The sequence below is a fragment of the Protopterus annectens genome, chromosome 2.part1, assembly GCF_019279795.1.
Source record: "Protopterus annectens isolate FY-2018-M chromosome 2.part1, PAN1.0, whole genome shotgun sequence".
Taxonomy (NCBI): domain Eukaryota; kingdom Metazoa; phylum Chordata; order Ceratodontiformes; family Protopteridae; genus Protopterus; species Protopterus annectens.
The window spans coordinates 1,700,224,505-1,700,237,938 of record NC_056729.1 but is presented as its reverse complement, the minus strand read 5'-3'; the positions used below and the strand labels follow the sequence as shown (position 1 = coordinate 1,700,237,938).

General features: G+C 42.9%; 1 protein-coding gene across 1 annotated transcript in view; it reads right to left on the bottom strand.

Moving 5' to 3' along the window:
* Positions 1 to 13,434, bottom strand: part of KIF1B (kinesin family member 1B) — a gene marked incomplete in the record, with an annotated part of 2,363,676 nt that overhangs the window by 1,868,331 nt on the left and 481,911 nt on the right. Inside the window, 1 exon segment of the mRNA XM_044063146.1 lies at positions 12,199 to 12,276. Within this exon segment, the coding sequence (XP_043919081.1) occupies positions 12,199 to 12,276 (78 nt within the window).

Here is a 13,434-nt window from a genome sequence, read left to right as displayed (position 1 = left end):
ACTGAAAGATAGGAGTCCACTTTCCAAGCAAGTGGGTGAGTAGATCCTTGTGCAAATTTTTCAGTTGGCGATTGTGTGGGGATGCAAATAAGTCTATTTCTGGTAGTCCCCATTTCCCTGTAATGGTTTTGAAGATGTCCGGATGCAGCATCCATTCGTGGGCATCCGTGGTAGTTCTGCTTAAGATGTCTGCTAGTATATTTTCTTTTCCTGGCACAAAATTGCTTGTAACTGAATATTGAAGCTCAGGGCCACATTCAGAGGTCCATTGCCATCCGGCATAGAGGGTATGAATGTGTGCCTCCCTGTTTGTTGATGTACCACATAACTGTGGTGTTGTCCGTCCTTATCAACAGTTGACCCTGTCGAGAAAATGGTCTGAATGTCTGAATTGCCAGTTTTACTGCCAGCATTTCCTTTTGATTTATGTGTAGGTGCAGCTGGTCTTGAGTCCATAAGCCTTGTATGCACTTGTCCAGCATGTGTGCCCCAACCGAGGTCTGAGGCAACAGTTGTGATAGTCTGGCTTGGTTGAGTGCTGTGGAAGGGCAGTCCTTTGTTTGATTGACAGGGCGGAGGCCACCATTGCAATTCTTGCTTCAGGCATGGAATTATTGGAATTTGGCTTTCTAGGTTGTGTTTCTGCTGAGACCATAAATTCCTTAGGTGCCACTGTAACTTTAGCATATGTAGTCTGGCATGTGGAATCAATATTATGCAGGATGCCATGTAACCCAGGGCTTGCAGGACTTTTCTTGCTGTTAGCTGGTTCTGCTGTTAATGCCATGAAGTAGAGAGGGAGTTGCTCCTGTTTTTCTACTGTCAGGAATGCCATTTGTTTTGATGTGTCAGATCTGCACCCAAGAAGGTTATCCTTTGGGATGGTATCAGCCTTGACTTTTTATATTGACTGTGTATCCCAGGGCTTGTAGTAGATGAATGACCCTTTTCAAGTCTTTTGTTAATTTGTTTTTGTTGTCCGCTTGTAACAGGCAGTCGTCCAGGTAAGGAGTAAATTTGAATTCCCTGAAGCCTGCAATGAGCAATTACTGATGCCAAGCATTTCGTGAATACTCTGGGCAGTAGATAAGCCAAAGAGCAATGCTGAGAATTGATAATGCTCTGATCCTGCAAAGAAATCTGAGGTATCTTCTGCAATTTAGTCGTATGGGGAAGTGCAGGTATGCCTCCTTGAGATCTAGAGTCACCAGCCAAGACTCCTTGCAGCATGGGAAGAAGTTGCTGTAGGGTCAGCATTTTGAATTTTGGAACAATGAGGTATGTGTTTAGCGGACAGGTCGAGAATAGGTCTCCATTGGTTTTCTTTTCTTGGTACCAGGAAGAGTCTGGAGTAAAATCTTTGCCTTGTTCCATAGATGGTACCCTTTCTACAGCTCTCTTCCTTAGTAAGTGAGTTATTTGTTGTAGAGCTTCTGTCTTCTGATTTGGTTTGGCATTCCTCTCTTCCTTGGTAGAGTATGGAAGTGAAACCTGTAACCTAGGTCTATTGTCTGTAAAATCCATTTGTCTCCTGTGATGTAATGCCAGTTTACTGAAAATAAGGCTAGCTTCCCGCCTAAGGGTGCTTCTAGTTGTTCCCTGGTGAGGTGCCAGAGCCAAGTCACTGTGATTGTCCTGTGGAAGTGGTGGTGGCTGGATCTGTGGCTGTACCTCGCTGGTTGTTAGCCTGCCACTGGCGTCCCTGTAGGCACCTCTGGATTGACCCCTGCCTCTTGGCCTATTCCTGCCTCTCGGAGCTGTGGAGGTGTCTGGAAAGGAGCAATTCTTGGAAGGCCAGTTCCTGCTAAACCTTGGAGGCTGGACCTGCAAGAAATCCTTGACTGTCTGGACAGATTTTGCTTTCTCTTCCACCTTCTTCAGCACCTGCTGCACAGCTGCAGGGGAGCCAAACAAACTGAGCTTATCCATGGGAGCATCTAGGAGCTTTGATTTAACATGGTCTGGTTATTGCCAAACATGTAATGAATACTAATTCCACACATATTTTCTTATTTCAAATTCTACATATGGTTTCAGAAAATGCTAGGTTGGGTGATGTAGTCAATTTAACTGAGTCAGCGGAAGTTAAATGGATCTTGAGACTGGGTGCACATCGTGGAAGTGGTTTAAATGAAAACGTTCCACTTAAGCCTATTCTACAGGGTAGACCCCTTAGATAATATGCTGTGCACCCCGTGCTATTTATGTATACAACCAGCCCAAACCCACTTAGTTTATTCTCAGGCAATGTATCTGTATATTTTTATTTCTTAGTTTAAGTTACAGTTTTTTGGTCGTAAATCTGTATTAGTTGCAGCCTCTGATGTTTATTTTGCAGGTAGATTCTACAGTTTTTATGGTATAAATTAGTCTAAGGAGATTGATTTGTTCATTATAGTAATAGTAATAGTAACTGTAATAGTGTTTAGGCAAAGCGTTTTATGTATGTTGCAAATGGGAACACTTAACAGTTTTAATTTGATTTTATAATGCTTCTATTTTCTATGAGAACATTTTATTGTTGCTTTTAACACTGCAAACAGCAGTTGTGCAATAATGTGTTTGAATTAAGCATAAGTAACTCTTAATGGTTAATTGCTTAATTGATGTCTTGTTGTTAATATTATATATAGTTCAGTAAGTGTTTTGAAATGTTAACGTCTGAGGAAGCGGACCTGTGTCCGTGAAAGCGCTTACGTTTTGTATTGTTTGTTTCATTAAATTTTTATTTGGAAGTTACTTCGATATTGGTTCTTACAAGTCTTCAGTTGCTGACTATCTGCTATTTGGATTCTACTTATATATATATATATATATATATATAAATATATATATTTACTTTTTTTTTACAGCAATAAGCATTTATATAGAATCAAAATGCTTAAAAATCTGCGTTATTATACCGGTTTTTAAAAGCTTCCAGGCTCCCATCAGTCTCAAACACACACTACACAGGGCAGTTGCTGTATGAGAGGCAGACAGCCGGAAAATCACAGTTATTCCCATGAATCTCTACCAACCTTCTCTCCAAGGGGACTAGCTGGAAAGCATTGTATCAGAAGATTCAAGTAACTGGGAACCAGACAAAGATGCAATGACAACATCCTTCTGGGTCCTGGGGATGGGTGTGTTTGGAAAACTGAAGCGATGACAGGAAGCCAAAGGAACTTAACTGGAAAAACATGGTACATATCTGACATACAAAGTACGGGTAATGTCCAAATGTTCATTCAGGACTGAACTGGCCACCTTGGTTTGGTGATATAAAGTACAGTTTTGTACCTACCATAAATGTAGATGTCCGATAGGCATGCATCTGCAGTCCTTACAAATGGGCTGTCCTGTCGTCAGGCAGCCCTTCGGTCGGCCGGATTCCAAAGTCTGGGTCTGACCTCGGCTGATGTCGCACTTCACCCGACGTCATAGCTGCAGTTCTTTGGGTATAAAGGTATCAGCCGACGCCATTTTCCTCAGTGTTTCTTGCCCCAGATGCCAGGTGCCCTCTAGGAAGGCTAAATTTGGATAAATGCAAATGGTTCCAAACAGCAGAGAGCAAACAAAAAATAAGCATGTATGTACATATATACAAACAAATACACCATAATAGATTCCCCCAGCTAGCTACAAGATGGGCAAATACCCTAGGAGTACCACAGAGGGGAAGGAGGGTGGGTAATCCTGACTGCAGATGCATGCCTATCGGACATCTACATTTATGGTAGGTACAAAACTGTACTATGTCCTTCAAGGATGCATCTGCAGTCCTTACAAATGGGTAGAATACCATAGCCAAACTGGGGGAGGAGGAGAAATAAGATTATGGTGTAGTTAAGATCCCTTGCAAAACAGCAGTGGCAAAACCTGCTCGGGATCTGGAGTATAAGGGTAAATTATAATGCTTGGCAAATGTATGCACGGAGCTCAAGTAGCAGCCTCTAAAATGTCTTTGGTAGCCACTCCTCGTAAAAAGCTGTGGTAGTGGCTGTAGCCCTTGTAGAGTGAGGCCTGATGTTTTCTGGAGTTTTCTTCCCATGGTAGGAGTAACAAAATCTAATGCAATTTCCTATCCACTTAGAGATTGTCTGTTTTGAAATTGCTTTTCCTTCCATTCCTGTTGCATATGCTACCAGTAGCTGGTCAGTTTTTCTATTGCTCTTGGTCCTGTCCAGGTAGTAGCGTAATTGTCTATGTACATCCAGGGTATGCAACAGTCTTTCTCCCTGTTCTGTGGGTTGGGGAAGAATGTAGGCAGGTGGATAGCTTGATTTAAAGATACCCTGGAGACCACCTTTGGCATAAAAGTAGGATTAGTTCTCATGGACACTCTGTCTTGATGGAAGATCAGGAAGGGCTGTACTGCCATTAATGCCTGTAGTTCAGAAACCCTTCTTGCTGAAGTGATTGCAAGCAGGAAAGCAGTTTTCCATGATAAGTACTGTAATTCTGCTGTTGCTGCTGGCTCGAAAGGAGGGAGTGTCAACTTTTCTAGCACAAAGTTCAAGTCCCATGCTGGCAATGGTGGCTTCCTAGGTGGTTTTACATTTTTAATTCCTCTCAGAAACTGCCTGAACAGAGGATGTGAGAAGACTGGAGGATCCAAGTTGTATTCTGCTGAAATAGCTGATGCATGAATCTTAATGGAAGAATAGGACAGGCCATTGTGGAAGAGCTCTGCCAAGTATTCCAGGATGTTAGCTATGTTTACAAGTGACACATTTTCTCCTTTTGCAGTACTCCAAATGAGATATTTTTTCCATTTTGCGGAATAATTTTTTCTTCTTGAGGGTCTACGAGCCTCCAAGATAATGTCTTTAACCCTTTGAGATAAATCTGGGTTATTTGGTCTTATGCAATGTTCCAGGCAGCCAGCTGCAGTGTTTTCAGGTTTGGATGCAGGGTTTTGAAGTTGTTCTGTGTTAACAGTAAGGGAACTAGGGGCAGAGGCCATATTTGTTCCCGAGACATACTTCTCAGTAATGGGTACCAATGTTGCCTTGGCCAGTCTGGAGCTATCAGGATGATCCTTGGACGGTCTTCTTTGATCTTCAATAGCACCTTGCGCATCAAAGGAAGAGGTGGGAATGCATATGCTGTCAGGTTTTTCCAACTGAAAGATAGGGAGTCCACTTTCCAAGCAAGTGGGTGGTACGTCCTTGTGCAGAATTTTTTCAGTTGGCGATTGTGTGGGGATGCAAATAAGTCTATTTCTGGTAGTCCCCATTTCCCTGTAATGGTTTTGAAGATGTCCGGATGCAGCATCCATTCGTGGGCATCCGTGGTAGTTCTGCTTAAGATGTCTGCTAGTATATTTTCTTTTCCTGGCACAAAAATTGCTTGTAACTGAATGTTGAAGCTCAGGGCCACATTCCAGAGGTCCATTGCCATCCGGCATAGAGGGTATGAATGTGTGCCTCCCTGTTTGTTGATGTACCACATAACTGTGGTGTTGTCCGTCCTTATCAACAGTTGACCCTGTCGAAGAAATGGTCTGAATGTCTGAATTGCCAGTTTTACTGCCAGCATTTCCTTTTGATTTATGTGTAGGTGCAGCTGGTCTTGAGTCCATAAGCCTTGTATGCACTTGTCCAGCATGTGTGCCCCCCAACCGAGGTCTGAGGCATCCGTTGTGATGGTCTGGCTTGGTTGAGTGCTGTGGAAGGGCAGTCCTTTGTTTGATTGACAGGCCTGAGCCCACCATTGGAATTCTTGCTTCAGGCATGGAATTATTGGAATTTGGGTTTCTAGGCTGTGTTTGTGCTGAGACCATAAATTCCTTAGGTACCACTGTAACTTTCGCATATGTAGTCTGGCATGTGGAATCAATATTATGCAGGATGCCATGTAACCCAGGGCTTGCAGGACTTTTCTTGCTGTTAGCTGGTTCTGCTTTGTTAATGCCATGAAGTAGAGAGGGAGTTGCTCCTGTTTTTCTACTGTCAGGAATGCCATTTGTTTTGATGTGTCCAGATCTGCACCCAAGAAGGTTATCCTTTGGGATGGTATCAGCCTTGACTTTTTTATATTGACTGTGTATCCCAGGGCTTGTAGTAGATGAATGACCCTTTTCAAGTCTTTTGTTAATCTGATTTTGTTGTCCGCTTGTAACAGGCAGTCGTCCAGGTAAGGGTAAATTTGAATTCCCTGAAGCCTGCAATGAGCAATTACTGATGCCAAGCATTTCGTGAATACTCTGGGCGCAGTAGATAAGCCAAAGGGCAATGCTGAGAATTGATAATGCTCTGATCCTGCAAGAAATCTGAGGTATCTTCTGCAATTTGGTCGTATGGAAGTGCAGGTATGCCTCCTTGAGATCTAGAGTCACCAGCCAAGACTCCTTGCCCAGCATGGGAAGAAGTTGCTGTAGGGGTCAGCATTTTGAATTTTGGAACAATGAGGTATGTGTTTAAAGCGGACAGGTCGAGAATAGGTCTCCATTGGTTTTCTTTTCTTGGTACCAGGAAGAGTCTGGAGTAAAATCTTTGCCCTTGTTCCATAGATGGTACCCTTTCTACAGCTCTCTTCCTTAGTAAGTGAGTTATTTGTTGTAGAGCTTCTGTCTTCTGATTTGGAGGTAGGTTTGGCATTCCTCTCTTCCTTGGTAAGTATGGAAGTGAAACCTGTAACCTAGGTCTATTGTCTGTAAAATCCATTTGTCTCCTGTGATGTAATGCCAGTTTACTGAAAATAAGGCTAGCTTCCCGCCTAAGGGTGCTTCTAGTTGTTCCCTGGTAGGCGGTGCCAGAGCCAAGTCACTGTGATTGTCCTGTGGAAGTGGTGGTGGCTGGATCTGTGGCTGTACCTCGCTGGTTGTTAGCCTGCCACTGACGTCCCCTGTAGGCACCTCTGGATTGACCCCTGCCTCTTGAGCGCCTATTCCTGCCTCTCGAAGCTGTGGAGGTGTCTGGAAAGGAGCAATTCTTGGAAGGCCAGTTCCTGCTAAACCTTGGAGGCTGGACCTGCAAGAAATCCTTGACTGTCTGGACAGATTTTGCTTTCTCTTCCACCTTCTTCAGCACCTGCTGTGCAGGGGAGCCAAACAAACTGAGCTTATCCATGGGAGCATCTAGGAGCTTTGATTTAACATGGTCTGGTAAGGACTGCTCTTTTAACCATGCATGTCTTCTGATCACTGTACCAGTCATGGCTGATCTAAAGGAAGCCTCCAGTGCATCATAGCCACATTTTAAGGAATGATTACTGACCTGCTGAATGTTATGTACCATTTCCTGCACAGATTTTTTGTCTAATGGTTCATCCGAGGACAGTTTTTTAGTTAACTGGTCTAACATAAATTCCTGATACTGAATCATGTGGAATTGACAGTTCAAGGCCCTAGCTGAAAGAGTAGCAGAAGTGTAAACTTTTTTACCCCATCTCTCTAAGGCCCTAGATTCCCTTTCAGAGGGGAGGGGGTTTTTGGCAGAGGTAGCTGCTACAGCCTTGGGTCCCTGGGAGATAGTTTCGGGATCTTCAAAAGGGGCCTTATACAAATGATAATGTGTGTCCGGAACCCTGTAGTACCTATCGGGCTTAGCAGGGGCCGGAGGAAGAGAATCAGGAGCAGTACAAGCATCATGAAATGCATCATCCACAACAGTAAATACTGGAGGAATGGCTAAAGGCCTATGCTGTGGCAAATGCAAAAAGGTTCTAAGCCTTTTCCTAGAGTCTGAAAAATCCTGGCCCTGCCATTGAAATTGTTCCCTCACAGCATGTAAGGTTTCCCCAAAAGAAAATTCCTCAGGCGGAGAGGCAGAAGGAATGGACTCTTCTGCATCAGAGTCCTCATAAGGAGAAAAAGGGCCCTCTGGAGGGTTTGAATTATCTGATTCACCAGAGGAGTCATCTGAAGAAACTGGCTCAGGGGGCTCTACTCTAGGCCTCTTCTCTGGAGGGGTGAGAGGCCCTGTCTGGATGTGGCTGGGATCCCCGGATCAAAGAAATGAGATCCTCTGCTAGACTAAGCATTTGTGAACTAGAGCTAGGCCTCTGAGAGGGGGTCTTAGCAGGCACAGTTTTGGTAGATTTTGCTGCTTTAGCCCTGGCAAAGGCCTTAATCGACATGGATGCAGGTGGCCTAGCAGCTCCACGTGCAGGGGTAGAAATATCCAAAGGGATAGTATCAGATAAATCCTGTGAACCTGCAAGAGCGGGAGGGATTTCAGTAGCAGATTCAGCCAAGCTGGATGAGGCCTCGGTAGGAGGTAAGCTTTCGGCCGAAGGAATAACCGTGGACTCCCTGAGCCTTTTCTTGGAATCTGAGTAATCTTGGCCTTCCCAGTGAAAGTGTTCCCTCAAGGTATGTAGGGTTTCCCCAAAAAAATAGTCCTCAGGGGGGAGACCGAGGGAATAGACTCCTCTGCATCAGAGTCTTCAAAAGGAGAATATGTATATTCCTGGTCCTCAGAATGTTCTGAGGTAATAGAGGCTTGATCTGAGGAAGGGTAGTCTTCCTCCAATCTGGGCCTTTTGTCCGAGGGGGGTTGAGAACCCCTGATAAGAGTAATCAAATCCTCAGCCATTTTGAGCATCTGTTTTTTAGGCATGGGGCCTTGAGAGGGGGTCTGTGGTCCCTGTTTTTTAGTTTTCATGGCTGCTTTAGATTTTGTGAAAGCCTTAATGAAGAAGGAGGAAGGCCTGAAGACACCTTGAGAAATGGCAGGCCTGTCTAAACTCTGAGTTTCCCCGCCAAGAGTGGCGTCGGTATCTGTAGTCGGAATGGGGGCAGAGGAGCCTGTGACCTCGGGCACAGAAGACACCGGTAATGAAGTGTCATCGGTACTCAGGGGCTGCGTAGGCGCCTCGCTGAGAACCGGCGAACCGGTAGTCGGCTTTAGCGTGGTGTCAGTAGAAGTCGCGGACCTCGTATGTCGGTCCTTATCTTTGCGTCTTTTATTCAAAACTGGAGTCGGAGTATCCGACGACATAATGTAATTAAATTTTTTACCAAAATAGTGGTGGGCGAACTCCGCCCGACGCTTAATAGTGTGTTTGTTGAATCTAGCACAAACAGCAGGCCGAGACGTCGTGGTCTGGGCCTAAGCAAGGAATACAGAAAGAATGGAAATCCTTATGCGGTATTTGCTTCCCACATGAAATGCAATTATTAACTTTGTCTGACATCGGTCTGAGTCAAGAAGAGTTTCCCCAACGGGGTACTTAGCTTTCAAGAAGACTTCGGCTGAAATATTTTCGTAAATCTCAGGAGCTGGCCGACCGGCACTTGCGAACTGCTTCTGCTTCGGGCACCGCTCGGCAAGAAAGACTGAAGAAGATGGCGTCGGCTGGCTCTTTTATACCCCTGCCGCACTGACGTCAGGGAGAAAGCGACGACAACCGACGCCGGACCTAGACTTTGGAATTCGGCCGACCGAGCTGCTCTGACGGCAGGATAACCCATCTGTTATGACTGCAGCTGTATGCACGATGAACATCACCCAGCTCCACTTCTCCCTTGTCAAATTTATAATCTGAAGAAACAATATGGCCACAATTCAGGAGAAGGAAACGCTGTGAATTATGACTCATAGCCTTCTTTCTTCTGCCATTTAACTTCTGGTACCGTCCAGATGCTTGCATTCAAACAGAGTAGCCAAAATCTAGGTTAAGAGTGGATGTACAAAAACAGCACATGTTCAAGGGGATCTCAGGCTTAGGGTTCCCCATGAACAGCATTCACCAACAGGTGGAAAAAGTTTTCTGCAGCAGCCCATTTGGTGGGGGGGGGGGGCTCACTGGCTACTATCACCAACGATTCAACAAAGGTATACACATGCAGCTGGACTCACCCTCTTCCATTTATGTTGCATCATAGTAAATAAAAGGAATACCGCGCAAGATGAAAATATGTAAAATAAAATAAACAAGCTTATGGGTGCAGCATTTTCTTAGATGCATGTACTTTAAGACTGGTAGCAAAGTGATTGTGTATTCTAGCTGCTGCAGCATATGCAATCACCCAAACAAACCTGGAAACTGCATACTGCATGTTTAGTGGACAGAGGCTGCTGGCCAACATATCAGAGAAATCCAAGACTGAAATGAGAAAGGTCATACCCTGAGGGGATCACAGATGGTAGCTCTATACAGATGAAGGATTTCTAACTGTTATCACACATTCTGTTACAATGCATTCACATTTTTACTGTGGCATGTGTGATAAGCATTTAGAGGATACAACTTCTGTGTTTCACATGCAATTCTGCTGACATCGCAGACAGACAGGATGAACCGTAAGAGTTAAAGATTTCAGCAATTATATGATGGACAGCAGCTGAAGTTTCTAAGGAGTCTGGGCCAAAATCCATTTCCAGATTTTGGTAGCCAGCAGCATACTCAGACACCCCATCAACCTAACTCTGTACCATCAGCCTGATAGTCTGGGGGTTTCATTACATAGTTCTTTATGATGGTGTCATTTTTCAGGGATTTATGCAATGAGATAGCCATTACTTTTTTTTTACTTTTGACTACTTTAAAAGCACAGTGTGTTAGTGGGACAGGATTATTGATCATTAGAAACTGAAACGTGTCTGTGACTCAAGAAAGCTTAAATCAGCATATCTAATAGGTAGTAGCTATACATTTTTTGGCTGAATACAGATCACTGGTCTGGCTCAGGAGATCACCTGAAGTGCTGGAATGGAGATTCGGGAGAGGAGTGGACAGGATGTTAAGGATGTAACAGGAGGACAAATAGACTGTTGTAGATACAACAGATTACTAAGATAGGTCTGAAAATTAAAAATTCTGTGGAAGGGGGGTGGTAGGAGGCAAATATAGTCTTTTGAAAGTGAGTGTGTAAAGGAGAAAACAGGTGAATTTTTTCTAAGTTGAAACACTAGAGAGAGAAAGGTGAGGGGCATAAATGATGAATTTCCTCTGACCTGATGAAAGAAGAGTAAACTGAATAACCAGATATAAAGGAAGACATCACATTCCTCAAACGTAACAATCTTCTTTTGTAGCAGCAACTCAGGAAATTAACTCAAAAGCTGGTAAAAACAGTTTTAATATAATAAGTAAATCAGTGCCTGAAAGTCATTGAGCCACACAAGTGTCCAAAATGGTTCAAGTCTTATCCTTTTTAGATTGCTTACTGGATATCTCTCTGAAGAAGTGACAACTTTCATACTCATGTGGCCTCTAAAAAAAGGGTGCTGCTGCTCTCAGCAGGGAAGTACAATTTGTATTTCAGCACCTTTTTATCCTTTTGAGGTCACAGGGAATCAGAAGCCTGTTGCAGCAAGTTAATGGGTTTAAGTTAAGGAAACAACCCTGGAAAAGGACATTAGTTCAAGGCATGAGACACATACACACACACACACACACAAAAATGTAACCACAGGCAGTGTGTGTCATTACTCTTCCTGGATTTAAAAATAAACTACAGACCTGGTACAAATCCTGTAATGCACAGTAGGGATATGCAGCTCTACAAAGAATTAAGCCCAGCTGAGAGCCAAGCTGAAAGTAGGTTATACAATTTTTCAAATGAAAATTGTTAGCACAGTGCCATTTCACTGTGCCAGCCTACATTAATGACAGTGACATGGATTCAGCACCAGGAAATAAAAGACCTGCACTTGATAATTTACTGTGAACGAGGCCAACTCTTATAACAATCCTGACCATCAACTTAGAGGTCAGTAAGCAAAAATATCCTTCATGAGTGCCCCCTACGACTATGGAGGTCTGGATGACATGACCTAATGAGTTAACTTCCTTGATCCAACACAGCCTTTCACAGACAACAATACACCAAATATTTTCTAGAGGAAAATGATGAACATAAAGTAAAATGGTACACTGCCTAGACTGTCATGTTTATATATCAACTATCTGTATAAATACTCCATAAACTGAACTGTTCCTGAATTACCATTACAGCAATTTGCATTTTTCCACCTTAAAAATGTTATATAAGCTTTGTAATTTCATATCCATAACAGTGGAAAGACATATTACATTTGCCTTATTTCACTCAATGCCATGAAAACGCAGCAGGGCAGCTTCTGTCAGATTTGTCTGTGTATGTGCTCGCATATGAGTACCTAGCACACCTACATGCATAAAATCTATATTAAATTCCTCCACTGCATATCTAGTTATTTCAGCAGCTTATATGAATACAACACAAAATGTGAAATGATCTCATATGTCTGCAAGGAAAATTGGCTTTCAATATTTGTGCCTTACTTTTAACCTTGTCCCTTTTGCTCCTGTTGAGTCAGCTCTTTCACTTCCAGCGAGATCTACCAAGCTGATTTTGCTGACCTAAACAAACAGAAAACACAAGATGTCCATTAGTTCAAATGGTTAAGCAACAGGCCAATATAAATATTACATGCCTATGGGTGAGTTCATAACATTACACTGGTAAAGAATCTAGGACAGCACATTTACTACTTACTTACAAAATAAAGATCTGGGTAATTACTACACAGTGCACCTGGCTTGACGGTTGGGAACATGGCATGAAAAAATGCCAGTTATATGAAGTGACAAGGTGTGAATTACTATAAAACTGCAGCCAAGACAGGAAACATGACAGAATGCTTTTGATTACATAAATCTAAAACTGTCACTCTGAAAATTCAAACCAGCTCTTTATGTATGCTCACAAAAGTATTTCTTACACTGTGCTAGATTCACACACGCTTAACTGATAGCACTATGACTATACCAATCAAAACCCTTTCTCCTGTCTTTATTACTTTCAAGAAATTAAAACATTTTACAAATCTGAACATGAATTAATCTACTTATATTTTTCTAAATAAATAAATACCAGCGAACTTCTCCATTTGATATGCAAGAAAACCCTTTGTGACTGCCACTATTAAAGAAAACATCTTCCAACCAACTTCAATGCTATTGAGTTAATGCAGTCAAATAGCAAATGGGCAACTTTGTCAATAATGAAATTTAAATCTCATGTCGGGGAGGAATGCTTAGAAAAGGATGGTGATACAGTACTTGGACATGTATGACTGAACAATGCTGGGACAAAGACCTGCACTTTCTCTAGACAAGAAATGAAAGTTATGTACTTACCATGATAATAGATGATCCAGTTGGTCCTTTTTCCTATATGCTGTAAATGTTTGGATTGATCACTGCACTTTCTTTAGCAACATTTTATCTACTACAAGCTAAAGTTCCACCCCCTCCTCCGATGATGCCCATCCTTTTCTGCTGGGATCTCTAGTTCAAGTGTGACCACTGTAGATTATGGCACAATAAGAAGGATATCCTGAAAGGACTAGTTTGACATACTAGCTCCTGGTTTACCTCCAGATCAGCAGATCAATGCAGAGATGACTATCTGGATGCAGGACAGGTGGGTAGGTGTATTACAGTAGACACAAAGGATCAGCTGGGTCTATTGTTATGATTAAAGCGCAACTTTCATATCCAAGTTGATCCAGTCTG